A 13,571-nucleotide genomic window follows, 5' to 3' on the forward strand; every position below is an offset into this window, starting at 1 on the left:
ATATATATAAAAACACATATTAACCACCTGCCTCCGTTTGTTCCATTCGTTCCTGATCAGACAAAATTAAGGATCGAAAATCCTGATCCCTTTCCCTACCTTCGACCTTTTCTACTTCCGTTCTCCCTCCTTCTTCAGACCGGTCGAGTATTGGTGGTACCCTCTGTGGTATCGGCAAGCGCTGGTGCTTCCGGTTGTACTTTTCTTTCCCGATCAGTTGGAGATTTAACCCACATGGGGGCATCGGAGGCTGACGCTTCCCCTTTCTCACAACTTTCTTGAATTCAGTTAGGATTCCATAGATCATCCCCATTTGATTGATGCATTTGTTTTGCTCAACCTAATTATAAGTGGACGAACGCCCCTTTCCCTTTGTTGGATCCATTTGGCGTAGATCAGTCGAACGTATACGAAATGGGTTTTGATTTTGACCTGGTCAAAGTAAAAAAAAATCAAACTTGCATTTAAAATGAACAAAATACACCCTCACTTGAACCATTTATGCAAAATCAGTCCATTCCCCAAGCTTTAGTTTACTTTATTCAAAACAGCCCCCAATAGTTAAATTCATTACGAATCGGTCCCGAGAGTATTTCAAAGTTCAAGAATTGTAGATTTGCGATTTCACACAACAGGTTTCTCAAAAGAAATCAAATTCGAACAAATGGAACTCACGCTTCAAGGGTGAGTTTCGACGACCCCTCTTTTACCGTTTTAATATTTTGGGAAGAATACATGCGTGTCTATTAAAGTTTGATGATTTTCAAGTTTTATGTAGAAAATAGCACCGTACTTCATTATTGGTCAAATGTTTATGAAATAACAATTTAAAATTGTGATAAATCACCAGTAAATCTATTAAGTTAAAGTAGATTGTTAAAAAACGATATCTTTATACCTTATGTGAAATATGAATATAATTAGGGAAAATAACATAAAAGCCCTTAAGTTATCTAAAAACTGTTCATTTTACCCTTTAAGAAGTTTTTGGGTTAATAAAGCCGAAAATTTGTCTATTTTTTGTGATTTTACCCTTTTGGCAGGTTACCCGGTTTGGGTAACCGGTTGCATGGCACGCCACATCTGCGATGACTGGGACAATTCATATGACATGGCTCTGACTATTAATTAATTTCGTTTTGCTTATTTTAAAAAAAGAAGCGAACATGGGGACAACGGGTTTCAAACAACCGGCCTCACAGACAATATAATCCTGCTTTACCACTAGGCTGATCCACCTTTTATGTAATTGCTCCTGATTGCTTACTTATATTATATAACCCTTATATTACTATTATCGTTACTTTTATTATTATTATTATTATTATTATTATTATTATTATTATTTTAAAGTTTTATTTATACATATAAATACTTAAGTACGCATTTATATATTTTAAAGCACGTATATATACCTTTAAAATATATTTATGTATTATAAAGTTGTATTTATATGTCTAAATATGTATGTATTTTGTATAAAAACATATTTATACATGTTAAATGCATAAATAAATTTTTATAGAAAAAAATACGTTTTTAAAGGTATTAACATATTTTAAAGGTATTAACATGTATTAAAGGTATTTATATAATTTATATATATATATATATATATATATATATATATATATATATATATGGTTTATACAATATAAACCAGATTAAACCATATTAATAGGTACTTTCATATTTATATTTATGTTATTATTTTTATGCGGAATAAATATAAATTCAAACATGTAAAATACAAATAAATATAATTTTTTAATACATTATTATATTTTGTAAATATATAAATACGTATTTAAATATATAAATTTGTTTTTAAACGTATTAGTACCTTTAAAATATATTTTTTAGATTTAAAAACGTATTTTTTAGCTTTAAAAAAGTATAATACGCATTTTTATATATTTAAAAACGTATTTTTTAGCTTTAAAAAAGTATAATACGTATTTTTATATATTTAAAAACGTATGTTTTAGCTTTAAAAAAGTATTTCCATATTTAAAAACAAAATCTATATTTAAAAAATACTTCTGTGTATAAAAATATATGTCTACATTAATAAAAATATCTGATAAGAATAAATAATTATTATTATAATAATCAAAATAATCTAAGTTATTTAAATAATAATAACAATATTTCAGTGTTAGTTGATATATTTAAAATGCCAGCAGAGAAGACACAAATAGCATTACAGCCTAATATTAATAGCGTTGGTTAGCTATACCGAAGACCGGGGTTCGAGTCCCTCCTGCCTTGTTTATTCGCAACAATCTTTATTTTTAAGGAAATGATTCTTAGTGCCACGTCAGCCACAAATGCACAATCAGTGCCAACATGGCACGACAGTTGTGCAAGGTAACTGACTGATGACCCTCAAACCGGTTAAAGGGGCATAAATGCAAAAATTAAACAAAACTTTCGGTTTTATTGAACCTAAAAATAGCCAAAGGGTAAAACCAAACATTTCTTGAAAACCTAAGGGCTTTTATGTCATTATCCCATATAATTATTAAGAAAAATCACAAGATTATAATTAGATTGCTATAATAATACAAGTTGACATTATAATTCATAAAAATGATGATTTCATATGTATAAGTTAAAGTATCTCGTGGAAGTATGAAAAGATATAAAAATGACCCGAAATATTATTCGCATATAAAATGAAAGTATAGTGTCATAAATTTTGGAAAGACTAAGTTTATGAAATTATTTAATTATTAGTTAAAATTATCAAATTTAACTTTTAATATATAAGGTTGTGTAACGATGAATGGAACATGTATTAATATATTTTTATATTAATTATAAAAATATAACTCGGTTTACTAAGTTATAGATTTGTATTGCAATAAATAACATGAATCGACTTCATGACTTAAGAGTCGTTATTTGCGAAATATTGTATAAAATTAATCATGTAAATTATAAATATTATGGAAATTATTGGGTTCATGTTGGTTGAAACCTGGAAAATATCATATGAGAAGCCGTTATGCTGCCCAAATTTCGTCAGAACAGACAATAGGAAATTTGGAAATCCATTAAGTCTTATAAATCCTAAATACTAAAAGACTTCAATCAGATATTATTCCTAAACAATAAAACTATAACTAATCAACAATATTATACCTGAGGGTTTAGGATTAGGATGCTTAGAAACATTGTTAGGACCCATCATACCCACGGGACGTTCTAAATGAGTTATGTTTGCTCTAAAAGCTTTATGAGTTAGGATCATTTCCTAAGTCGCATGTGCTATGTTTTGTAATCACACTAAGACCATACATCTTAGCAAAATTCCTTTGTATCATAACCGTTAATTCGTACGGAACGAGGAACGTCGAGTATATGTTTTGGATCACATACTTATATGGGTTGACATCCCGCCATCGGTTGCTAGCTACAACCATCGGCTGACGAGTCGAGCTTGGGCGTTGGCGTTTCCTTCACTAATTTTTTCATCACGTCATCAAATACGTGGTGTGGTCTTTCAACACAACCTTTCAGTTTTGGTGCAGATGTGTTCGTCACAGTTCGATTATGAGCTCATTATAGATCCCAAATTTGCCTTGTTACCGTATAAGATTGATATTGGGTTTATATGGGGTTTTTGTTCACTCACACTAGTTGGAAGAGACTGTATCTAGTGGGATAGTTTTTGATTCGAAACGATGAATGTCAATACCATAAATTAAGTTATATGACACTTAATTAATATCACGACATGACTGATTAAGGTTTAGAGTTGAGAGAGGTAAGGTATGTATGAATAATAAGTGTGCAAACCTTTGCTCATTTTGAAGAATATTCAATCTTGTTAATTTAGAAATTTTGGTAAAAGCAATTAGGGTTCATGTCAGTATTATGTTTAATTATTCTTCGAGGACCTAAATGTTTAGTTGAACCTATACACATTATAATGCATTTGTGGCCCCCTTTATTCTTGTGCAATCATGGGACAAAAACACAACCTCGCTTAGTTTAAGGTACGCAACATGTTTAGCATCGTGTACTTGAAATGTATCCAAGAGGACTAGTACCTTTAACCAATAAGGGTTAAAGTTAAGCTTCCTTGCTTAAGCATGTAGGGATTAAGTGAAAAAAAAAGTGAGAAATTAAAAAAAAAAGAGAGAGAGAGAAATTACCAAAAAAGTTGGAAGAGTTTTGGAGCCATAAAAGAAAAAAATTGAAGATCAAAATTCTGAAGAATTCAAAAAGTTGAAGATACCAAAAATCAAACAAAAAGGTGGGGAATTCAAAGAAATCAAAGATCAAATGTTAAAGAAAGTAAAGAATTCAAAGAGCTCCATTGTGGTATCAAAAGTGTAATTTTTCTAGATTATGTGTGCTTGGGTAGTTTAACCAAAAATACCTTGAGGTTAAGAGAGTTTTCTGCGGATGGATTCGGAGATATGCATAAAATGAGCATTGTTCAAAAGAAGTGAGTGAATGTTTATGAGGATTGTAAGTATTTAGAATTGAGGGGGTCCTTAGGAAAAATTTTAAAAACAAATGCATGCGTTGCGGTCTTGTCATAATGGATGGGTATGATTAGGATTGTTTTATGTGATATTAGTATGTTAAAATTCAGTTTTGCTTAGGGGCAAGCAAAAGTCAAGTGTGGGGTATTTTGATATGTGCATATTTATTTACATATTTTGTCTAAAATCTTAATACTTTTTGCCTAATTTTTCCTAATTATTGCACAAAAGGTACTTAATTTAGTTTAAATTGTATTTTTAGCCTAAAAGACATGCTCGAGTTAAAAAGGAAGCATAAATAGCAAATGGAAGCTCGGGGAACAAACAAAGAAGAAAATGGAGTCAAAAGAATGAAGGACTTGACGGGTTGGCCTTCTACTCGCCGAGTAGACACGAATCTTCGCGAACCATCAAGTACCTTACCACGCACGAATTTTAAGTGATGGACTCGCCGAGTTGGTCTATGGACTCATCGAGTCGCCCCTGTTTTCATAAAACTATATAAAGGGCATAAAATCATGAGACAAAGACTTATCTCTAGAGACTTAGCTGTGATTGGAGGTTTATTGAAGCTCTGGAGTTTGAAGATTTCACCCTAGAGTTCAATTTGAAAGTGATCAAAGGCAACATATCTCTATTTATTCGTAATCTATTGAACAAAACCATGCTTTTACTTCTAGATTTAGTTTTTGAGTTATTTTTTGCTGTAATTATGAGCTAAAACTCGTATCTTCTGTTTAGGGTAGATGAAATTGCTAATATAGTTTGATTTTATGGTTTGGATTATCTAATTTGGTGAAAACTGTTTTGCTAAGCTTGTTATCGATCCTTATGTGTTGACAATAACTATTTTTCTGTTAATTACCAAGCCTATTAAGTTGCATGAACATCCTCTTAATGACTTGCTTCATATGATTTATGTGAAAACAACATTATATGCGTAGTATTAGTGAATATGAACCTATGATTAATAGAAAACATGTAAGTTAATGTGTAAGCTTGTATGATGAACAACCATACAAGATGTTGATTAAATTAATAATTTTATTAGCTAACTACAAGTCTTACTTAACCCGAATAAAAAATACTAGGAAATTCATTAGTTTAACCAATTGGTCACTGTTTAAATTAATTTGTTTTCTAAGGATTAGTAATAGTGAACACGAGTCTAATCACATTTATTGGTAGCCAATGACAAAATAATCCATTGCACGTACCATAAAATCAACTATAGAAACAAGTGAGTCGAACCTAAATAGAAGTCTCTTTTAATATTGAATCTAGTTATCTTCAATTACCTTAGCTGCTATTTGTACATTTTTGTTTAAAGTATTAGTTAATTGTTAAGTTTCTAGTATTGAAAAACTAGAGAAAACCCCTTATTTTAATTGTTTGTTTTAATTAGGTAATTTTAGTATTTAATTTAGCTGTTACCGTTCCTGTGTTCGATACCCTGCTTGCTTAAACTAAACTACTATCGATAGGTACACTGCCTGCGTGTGTTTGTTTTTATTTGAGTTTGTTAGGATTAAAACTAGTTCGTCTAACACACATCAACCATCCAAGTTAATGATCCTTCTACACCCTCCGCTCTACACTTCTCTGACTGCAGCAAATCATATGTGAATCTTGTGTAACGCCCCGATTCTCAGGTATTGTTTAAATAAGAATTTTTGGGTTAAGCTCTACTCGACGAGTTGGTTGACCTACTCGTCGAGTAGCAGTAGGGTGGAATCGCGTGTTAAGTGACCTACTCGACGAGTCCATATTGGGACTCGGCGAGTAGGAGTTGGCAGATGAAACCCTAAATCCTAGGGTTTGCAACTCTATTTAAAGGAGCCTCAGCCTCCTTTGGCCTCTTTGCAGTCTTTGAGAGCCCCTTAAAACCCTAATACGCGTGTGTGTGTGCCCATTGTGTGTTTGAAGCTTGAAAAGAGGATCTTTGGAGGGAGAAGGCTTGGAGGAGAAGGAGATTGGAGCAAGTAGAGTGTGGGAATCAACTCCTATCTCAGTTATCATCTTCTGGAGGTAACCTCATCACCTTTTCCCCTGTGCATCTCTTCTTTTGGTTGAGTTTTAGGGTTTTTGGTGAGATCTTAAGTTGGAAAGATGAGCTAAGGGCTAGATCTGAGGTTGTAACTTCAGATCTGGGCCCTCCTTGGATTCTAGAAGCATAAAGTTTCAGTTTTGGTCATGATTAAGGTCCCTCTTGAGCATGAAGTTCCATTAAGAACTTAAAATAGGCATTTAGAGCCTTTAAAGCCATGCATGCACGTAAAGTTTGCATGCCCTAGAAGCTTGGATTCGTGATTTGGAGCCGCTGCATGGCTCAAAACAAGTATGTATGGAAAGAGGACTGAATAGACTCGGCGAGTCGCAAGGTTGACTCGGCGAGTCACATGAAGATGGTCGTGAACTCGATGAGTTGGATGAACAACTCGGCGAGTCTGATGAAGATTACCATAAGACTCGACGAGTTGAAGAACAACTCGACGAGTTGGATGAGTTCTCCCTGGATTATGTGTGCGTGTGTATCCGCCGAGTTGCAAGGAGGGAACTCGACGGGTGGCCTTAAAGTTTGAACGAGGATCGAAGGAACTCGACGAGTCACCCCGATGACTCGGCGAGTTGGATTATACTTCAAGGAACTCAGCGAGTAGCCGAGGGTACTCGATGAGTCGGGGTCAACATGGACTGTTGACCTTGACTGAGGACTTTGACTTTGACCACGGGTTGACTGGTGGGTTATGGAGTACCTTATAAGGTTAAGTACTTATGAGTATATTGTACTATGATCATAGGTGGTGGAGCCTATGTCGAGTGATCCGGGAGTTGGAGTTTATGCTCTAAGTCGACATTTGCAAGGTGAGTTATCCTCACTATATCGATAGGGTCTACCGTACTAAGGCCGACCCTTTTAGTTGTTACTATTATGGTATGCTACCTGTGGTTATGATTTGTTAGATCGGAATCAGGGTAGACAGTATGTTATGCTCTTATGATCCGTAAGGATTGGTATGTTAGTGACCTGTCGGTACTCTAGTTACGAGAGAATTCTATGATTGATGATCAGTGTGATAGATATGTTTGATGTTTGTATATGCAAGTATATGATAGATATGCGCACATGGTTATTTGCTTGATTGGTTGGGTTGAGGTGGTCCTGCTTTGTGCTGAAGTCCAACATACCTTATGAGCGGTTCGGGGAGACTGCAGGCCCACGAGGCGGACTAGTCATGCCGAAGGCTCGAGATAGATTCAGATAGACTGTAGGCCCAGTAGGGCGGTCCAGTCATGCCGATGGCCAGTATGCATGTTGATTGATTGATTGTTACTGATATGGCATTGTCAGTGTGGTATTGGTATTTTGGGGGTAGCTCACTAAGCCCTCAGGCTTATAGTTTTCAGTTTATTGTTTCAGGTACTTCAGGAGATCATGGCAAGGCGAAGGCGTGACCGTACTACTCCTCATCCTTATGTTATGATTTTGGGACACTCTAATGGATATTGATTTGAAAACATTTTTGTAAACAATGCTATTTGATTTTTATTATGATCGAAAAAGTTTAAATTTGGTGTAAAATTTATGGATTTTACAAGTTGGTATCATAACCTTGGTTTGAGTGAATTGGAGGAACACTCGTGTGAATCCAGTCTCAAATCAAGGAGATTTTCGGAAAGTAAGTTTTAAAAACGGTTTTCAAAATAAAGGATGGAGGATGCAGAGGGTACGATCAGCCGGAGCCTGTAAGTAAACCCCAAAATACCATACAATTATTTGATATTCTGATATGTTAGAACAACATGCTAGTGCTAGGCTAGGGATCCTCAGGAATCGCATGATAGATTTGCCTGATTATATGATAGCTATTAGCCTAGGGTTTCTTGCATATGGAATTGACATCATAACTGTAGATGTTTAGTATATGCATCACGGCTGTGTATAGTCAAGATCTTATAGCCTGAGAATGTCTGATTCGACCTTAGGGTAGGATGGGATATTTGAAAGTATATCGGGTCCAGCGTTATGTGCGACTAGCATACACTAGCATTGCAGGGGTTGATGGAAGTTCCATGAAGGTGTGAGTTGTGCAGAGTTGTGGGATCAGTTGTGAGATAGGCGATGTCCCCTAGTAGTGAGGGTTGAGCGTGCATTATGTTGAGTATAGTTTTAAGGCGTTGTGGTGATACTTGAGACAAATATGGGTAAGTATGGAAGGTAGTATGGGCCCGTACTACTGGAAGCACAGGACCCATACGCGTAGTAAGGAAGTCACAACCCCTAGGATTTGTGGGTTTTGGTCTCCCGATATTATGTTGTTTATCTGATGTCTTGAGTGTACTTTTTAGTATGGTGGTGACAAGATGTTTTGTTGCTGGGTTCGGATCAGGATCGGGATCCAGATCAGGGTCGGGAGACAGAGGGTCAGAGGTGCCGGTAGCACCTGAGCCCGTGGTTCAGATAGGGACTGAGGAGCTAGATGCCAGGATCCGGGAGATTCTACACGAGGAGATCGCTGCAGCTTTCCGAGCGCAACTACCAGAGATGTTTGGGTTGATCAAGACCGCGATGATTGAGTATTTTGATGAGCGATATGCAGCTCTGGCAGAGATAGCAGCCGCTATAGCCACCTCGGCTGTAACTGCGACAAGGGTTGGAAGAGGAGCCGACAGGGCTTTCCAGTACCGGGACTTCGATAATACGAAGCCCCCGATATTTGATGGTACACAAGATACGATCAGGGCTATGCGGTGGTTGTCTGACATGGATGGTTGTTTCTTCACGTGCTCGTGTCCTGCTGACCAGAAGGTCAGGTGTGCTCTGAACCTGCTTAGGCTCAGGCCATTATCCTTTTTGAAAAAATGAGGGTTGCTATGGTCATCCTCATCTTCATCAGCATCAACATCCTTAACCCCATGGTCATCCTCATCCTCATCTTTATCTTCATTTTCATCTTTGTCCTCATCCTCATCCAAATGGCATGTCTCAATTTCCTTAATTAGTCCTGCACCATCAATCACTTCTTCCATTATGTTATCAATAACCTCTTTTTTGTGTTCATCCAACCATTCATGCATGTTACTATTACCAAAATGGTCTACATACATAGGGAGTATAACACCACATTCATAAGCTATTGCTATAAAACCGGCATAATCCATCTCGTTGGAAATTAAGGTCTAACCTTTGGGAAAATCAATATATGGCTAGCAGTAATAGAGTTTCTCACACTTTTCTCTAGTGAACCTTTCGATAAACTCATAACACCTGTTCTTGTCCATGTCTGCGAAATCAATGTCCGACAACCTCTGAGTAATCCCCTCGGTGTAGCATATGGGGTATTTTGTGAAGATTCATTGGAAATACACATCCACTTGGATGAACACGGGATCCATGTTTGAGGTTTGAGGAGACGAAAGCAAGTAATGGTTTATCGAAAGATATGGAAGTGGTGAATAGTCGACGGGAAAATATCTTGTTTAAGTAAAGCTATATAATGAAAAATGAGTGAACAAATTAATATGTAGCATTATTAAATGACATGACATATACAATCAGCAAGCCAATGGGTTTAAGTAACACATGTGACATAAATATGACCGACTAACCCCTCCATAAATAAAATAATGACGTAATCGACCCGCCAAAATAAAGTTTGTTCCCTCATAAAGCCACTTAAAAAGTTAAGTGACTAAAAGTGTAAACCCTAAAAAGTTCATAGGTCAAGTCCCGTTTGATACACATCTTTCCAGGTCCAAACAGATCTTTCTGGCTGAATGGACCGGAAAGACTGTTTGATTTGCATAAAAGAAGGGGTCTTTCCCGGTAAGATATGTATTTCCCAGAAAGCCCCAAAATCATATCTTTCTAGTTGAATGGGCTGGAAAGATAATTATACACCAAATCCCGTCTCTTTCTTTCTTTATTGGATTATTAATTTTTTTAAATAACTTTTTTTTTAATTTATTTTTTATCATTCAACACAGTCAATCAGATGTATAATCAAACAATATGGTTTCTTTCCCAGTCAGAAAACTTTCCCAGACAATATTTTATCAGACAGAAACTATCAAACGAAACCTTATTTTCCCTAAGTTATAAGTCACTTACTTCTTAAAAACTCATTTTTAAAAGATAAACAAAAAATTGTTTTGAAAGTGATTTATTAGATATCCAAACATTATTTTAACTAATTGCCTTTTAAAAAGTTAATGAATAATTTTTAGAATACCATTTTATTATTGATTTGAAATAGAAAAGTAACACCATTTTATTATTGAATTGAAATAGAAAAGGGCAAATTCTTTATTAGTTTTGACTTCTGATTGACAAAATTGTTGGGTGCAATTTAGCGAGTCCTCCGGTTGACTAGCCCTAAAATACTTTGCAACTCGTTTCCGCCAACTCTCAATCTCCAGGTCTTGTACTCTTGTACTCGTGTACTATCCCTTTTGCTGCAATCACTCCAGACATGGAGCCAGCTGAGTCTCCGTTTAGGGTAATGTTCTTCTTTTCCCCTTCTCATTTTTATCAACTAATTATTCAATTTGCTTAGGGTTTTTTTCGATAGAGTTTGCATTCCGATTCCTGTTACTTCCCCTAAATTTACTCCAATCTTATGGACGTTCTAGAACTTGATTATAGCGTTTCGAAGCATCATTTTTTTGGGGTAGTTGTTGAAGATGGCATGAATTTTGGAAAAGAGTAATAATCAGTACTCCCTTTGATAACATAAGTGATTCTGATGCTCTGCAGATAATCCTGGGATCGTCTTCCATTGCCCGTCGGAAAATATTAGCTGAAATGGGATACGAATTCGCACTCATGGTATTGTCTGTTCATGTTACACACACATTTATTACGTATATCTATATTTGTGTGCATATATAAGGTCAATTGTTCAACTCTTTTCCACTATTTAGTCTGCAGATATAGATGAGAAAAGTATCAGAACTGAAAAGCCAGAGGAGTTGGTGATGGCTCTAGCAAAGGCAAAGGTAGGTTATTGTTTGAACACCATTACAATGACATATTGTTCTCATATGTATCTTCAAATCCAGTCCTTTTATTATAAATTCTCATGTGATGTAACAGGCTGATGCCATTGTGTCCAAGCTTCAAACAAGTGATGATCAGAAGAAGGATGTGATACCAAGTATTCTAATAGCATCTGATACGGTATGTTTTTCTGTCAAACATAATCACCTGAAAGTATCAAAGTCCTCCATTCACCTCTTGCCTTCTTTTTCTATGATAAACTACATTTTCAAGTTTATAGAGCTATAGTTTTTGTAATAAGTAATGTTGGGGATATTATCATTCTAAATTTCAGTTTATTGTTCTTCATCTGTGTTAATTAATAGTTGTTATTAGGCAGAAGGTAAACCAAAGCTCCATAGTGGTGAAGACAAGGATGCTGAGCCAACACTACTAATTACTTGTGACCAAGTATAAATCAATTCCCTATTTTCCTTATGCTTCAAATGTTATTACATGTTCAAATGAAGCAATGTGAAGGGACATCCATTATCCATATCTAGCTAGCTATTTATTCTACAAACCCAATGAATTAATATATAAACTTTGAATCCCTCTATCCAAAAATGTTAGATTAATGCATAAACTATCAAGTATGCATTGCTATTAGCTGTTAATGCCTAGTAGATTTCTTTTTTTCATAAACTGAAAGAAAGTTTTGCTAAAATAATCAATTATTTATAGGTGGTGGTCTATGATGGCACAATAAGGGAAAAACCCTCGAGTGAAGAAGAAGCACGCCAATTTATCAAAGGTTTTGATTTTTTATTATTTGAATTGAATTGCATGCTTCTTGGTTTTTGTGGTTCTTATAAGCAGTGGTGACAGATTATTCTGGCAAGCATGCAGCCACTCTTAGCTCTGTTTTTGTTACAAATCTCAAGACTGGATTCACAAAAGTGGATTGTGACAAAGCAGAGGTACTATTTATTTTATAAACTAATGCATTTTTTTAAAAAAAATTCTATAGTATAATTATTAGTCATAAAATCATTCCTTAATGTGAAGTCATTTTTTAATGGTTGCAGATTTATTTCCATGACATACCGGATGATGTTGTTGAGAAGCTGGTAAAAGAACATGACCATTGAAATTTCTTGTTTTTAATTAATATTTGGAATTTAATAATTTATATAAATATATTTGTGTTGTCCCTCTATTTTAAACAGATTGAGGAGGGGCTTGTGCTTAGGGTTGCTGGGGCGTTGATCATTGAACATCCATTGGTTGCTCCATATGTTAAAAATCTGGTTTGTCTCACCTCAGTTTGACCAAAAAAAAGATAATGATTGTTATAAATAGTATTGTTTATGATATTGAGAATGGTGTGTGTGTGTGTGTGTGTGCAGATAGGCACAAGTGATAGTGTAATGGGACTTCCTAAAGCGCTCACTGAGAAGTTGCTAAAGGAGGCTGTGAATTCATGAGGATATTAGCAACTTTTTGACATGATTGATTATATGCAACTTTCCTCCATGGATGACACCATATTATTCCAGACAAGAAATCAGGGTTGTATTGTAATGTTTCTATATATGATGTGGTGTACCTGTATTTAATGGTGATTGGTGAAAACTTTCTATTCAAACATTATTGTTTGTTTGATGATGGCATATATGCACATGGATTGAAAGATTTATCTGAAGGAAGTATGCATTTGTGTTAAAATTTTTAGTTGGAGTTGTAGTTTATAATTATTTTAATTGAGTTTTTGTGTTTCGAGTTAATATAACTGTATACTTGTATTTTAAATGTAATAGAAAGGAAGGAAATCCCAACAAAAAAATGTTGGGCCATTTATTAAAAGTATACATGTTGAGATATCGATTGTTGGACTTGGAACTTTTGTGGGGTACATTGGAAAAGTCATTTGCACAACTTCTCTTTTATTGTCACAATGCGAATGAATGCACCATAACACACATCAAGATGGATGAGTTTTTTTTTTTTTTTTTTTTTTTTTTTTTTTTTTTTTCTGTCATTGATTGTTTGTTAAGATTTAATTTCATTACAACATATAGCATCAAATGTTT

At 34.9% G+C, this 13,571-nt stretch overlaps 1 protein-coding gene across 2 annotated transcripts; it reads left to right on the forward strand.

Annotated features, from left to right (window-relative positions):
• Positions 1–10,842: 10,842 nt before the first annotated feature.
• On the forward strand, positions 10,843–13,206 carry LOC145069755 (Maf-like protein). Of its 2 annotated transcripts, XM_079016735.1 has the most exons (10): positions 10,843–10,999; positions 11,257–11,328; positions 11,424–11,498; positions 11,596–11,679; positions 11,875–11,949; positions 12,223–12,292; positions 12,367–12,458; positions 12,567–12,608; positions 12,708–12,788; positions 12,888–13,206. In XM_079016735.1, the coding sequence occupies exons 1-10, from the start codon at positions 10,973–10,975 to the stop codon at positions 12,963–12,965; spliced, it is 696 nt and encodes a 231-aa protein (XP_078872861.1). In that variant the 5' UTR covers positions 10,843–10,972; the 3' UTR covers positions 12,966–13,206. The 2 variants fall into 2 exon arrangements, with proteins under 2 accessions (XP_078872861.1, XP_078872925.1); XM_079016799.1 differs by lacking the exon at positions 11,875–11,949.
• Positions 13,207–13,571: the final 365 nt, after the last annotated feature.

Source organism: Lactuca serriola, chromosome 1 (genome assembly GCF_051521515.1).
Source record: "Lactuca serriola cultivar US96UC23 chromosome 1, Lser_US96UC23_V15, whole genome shotgun sequence".
NCBI lineage: Eukaryota > Viridiplantae > Streptophyta > Magnoliopsida > Asterales > Asteraceae > Lactuca > Lactuca serriola.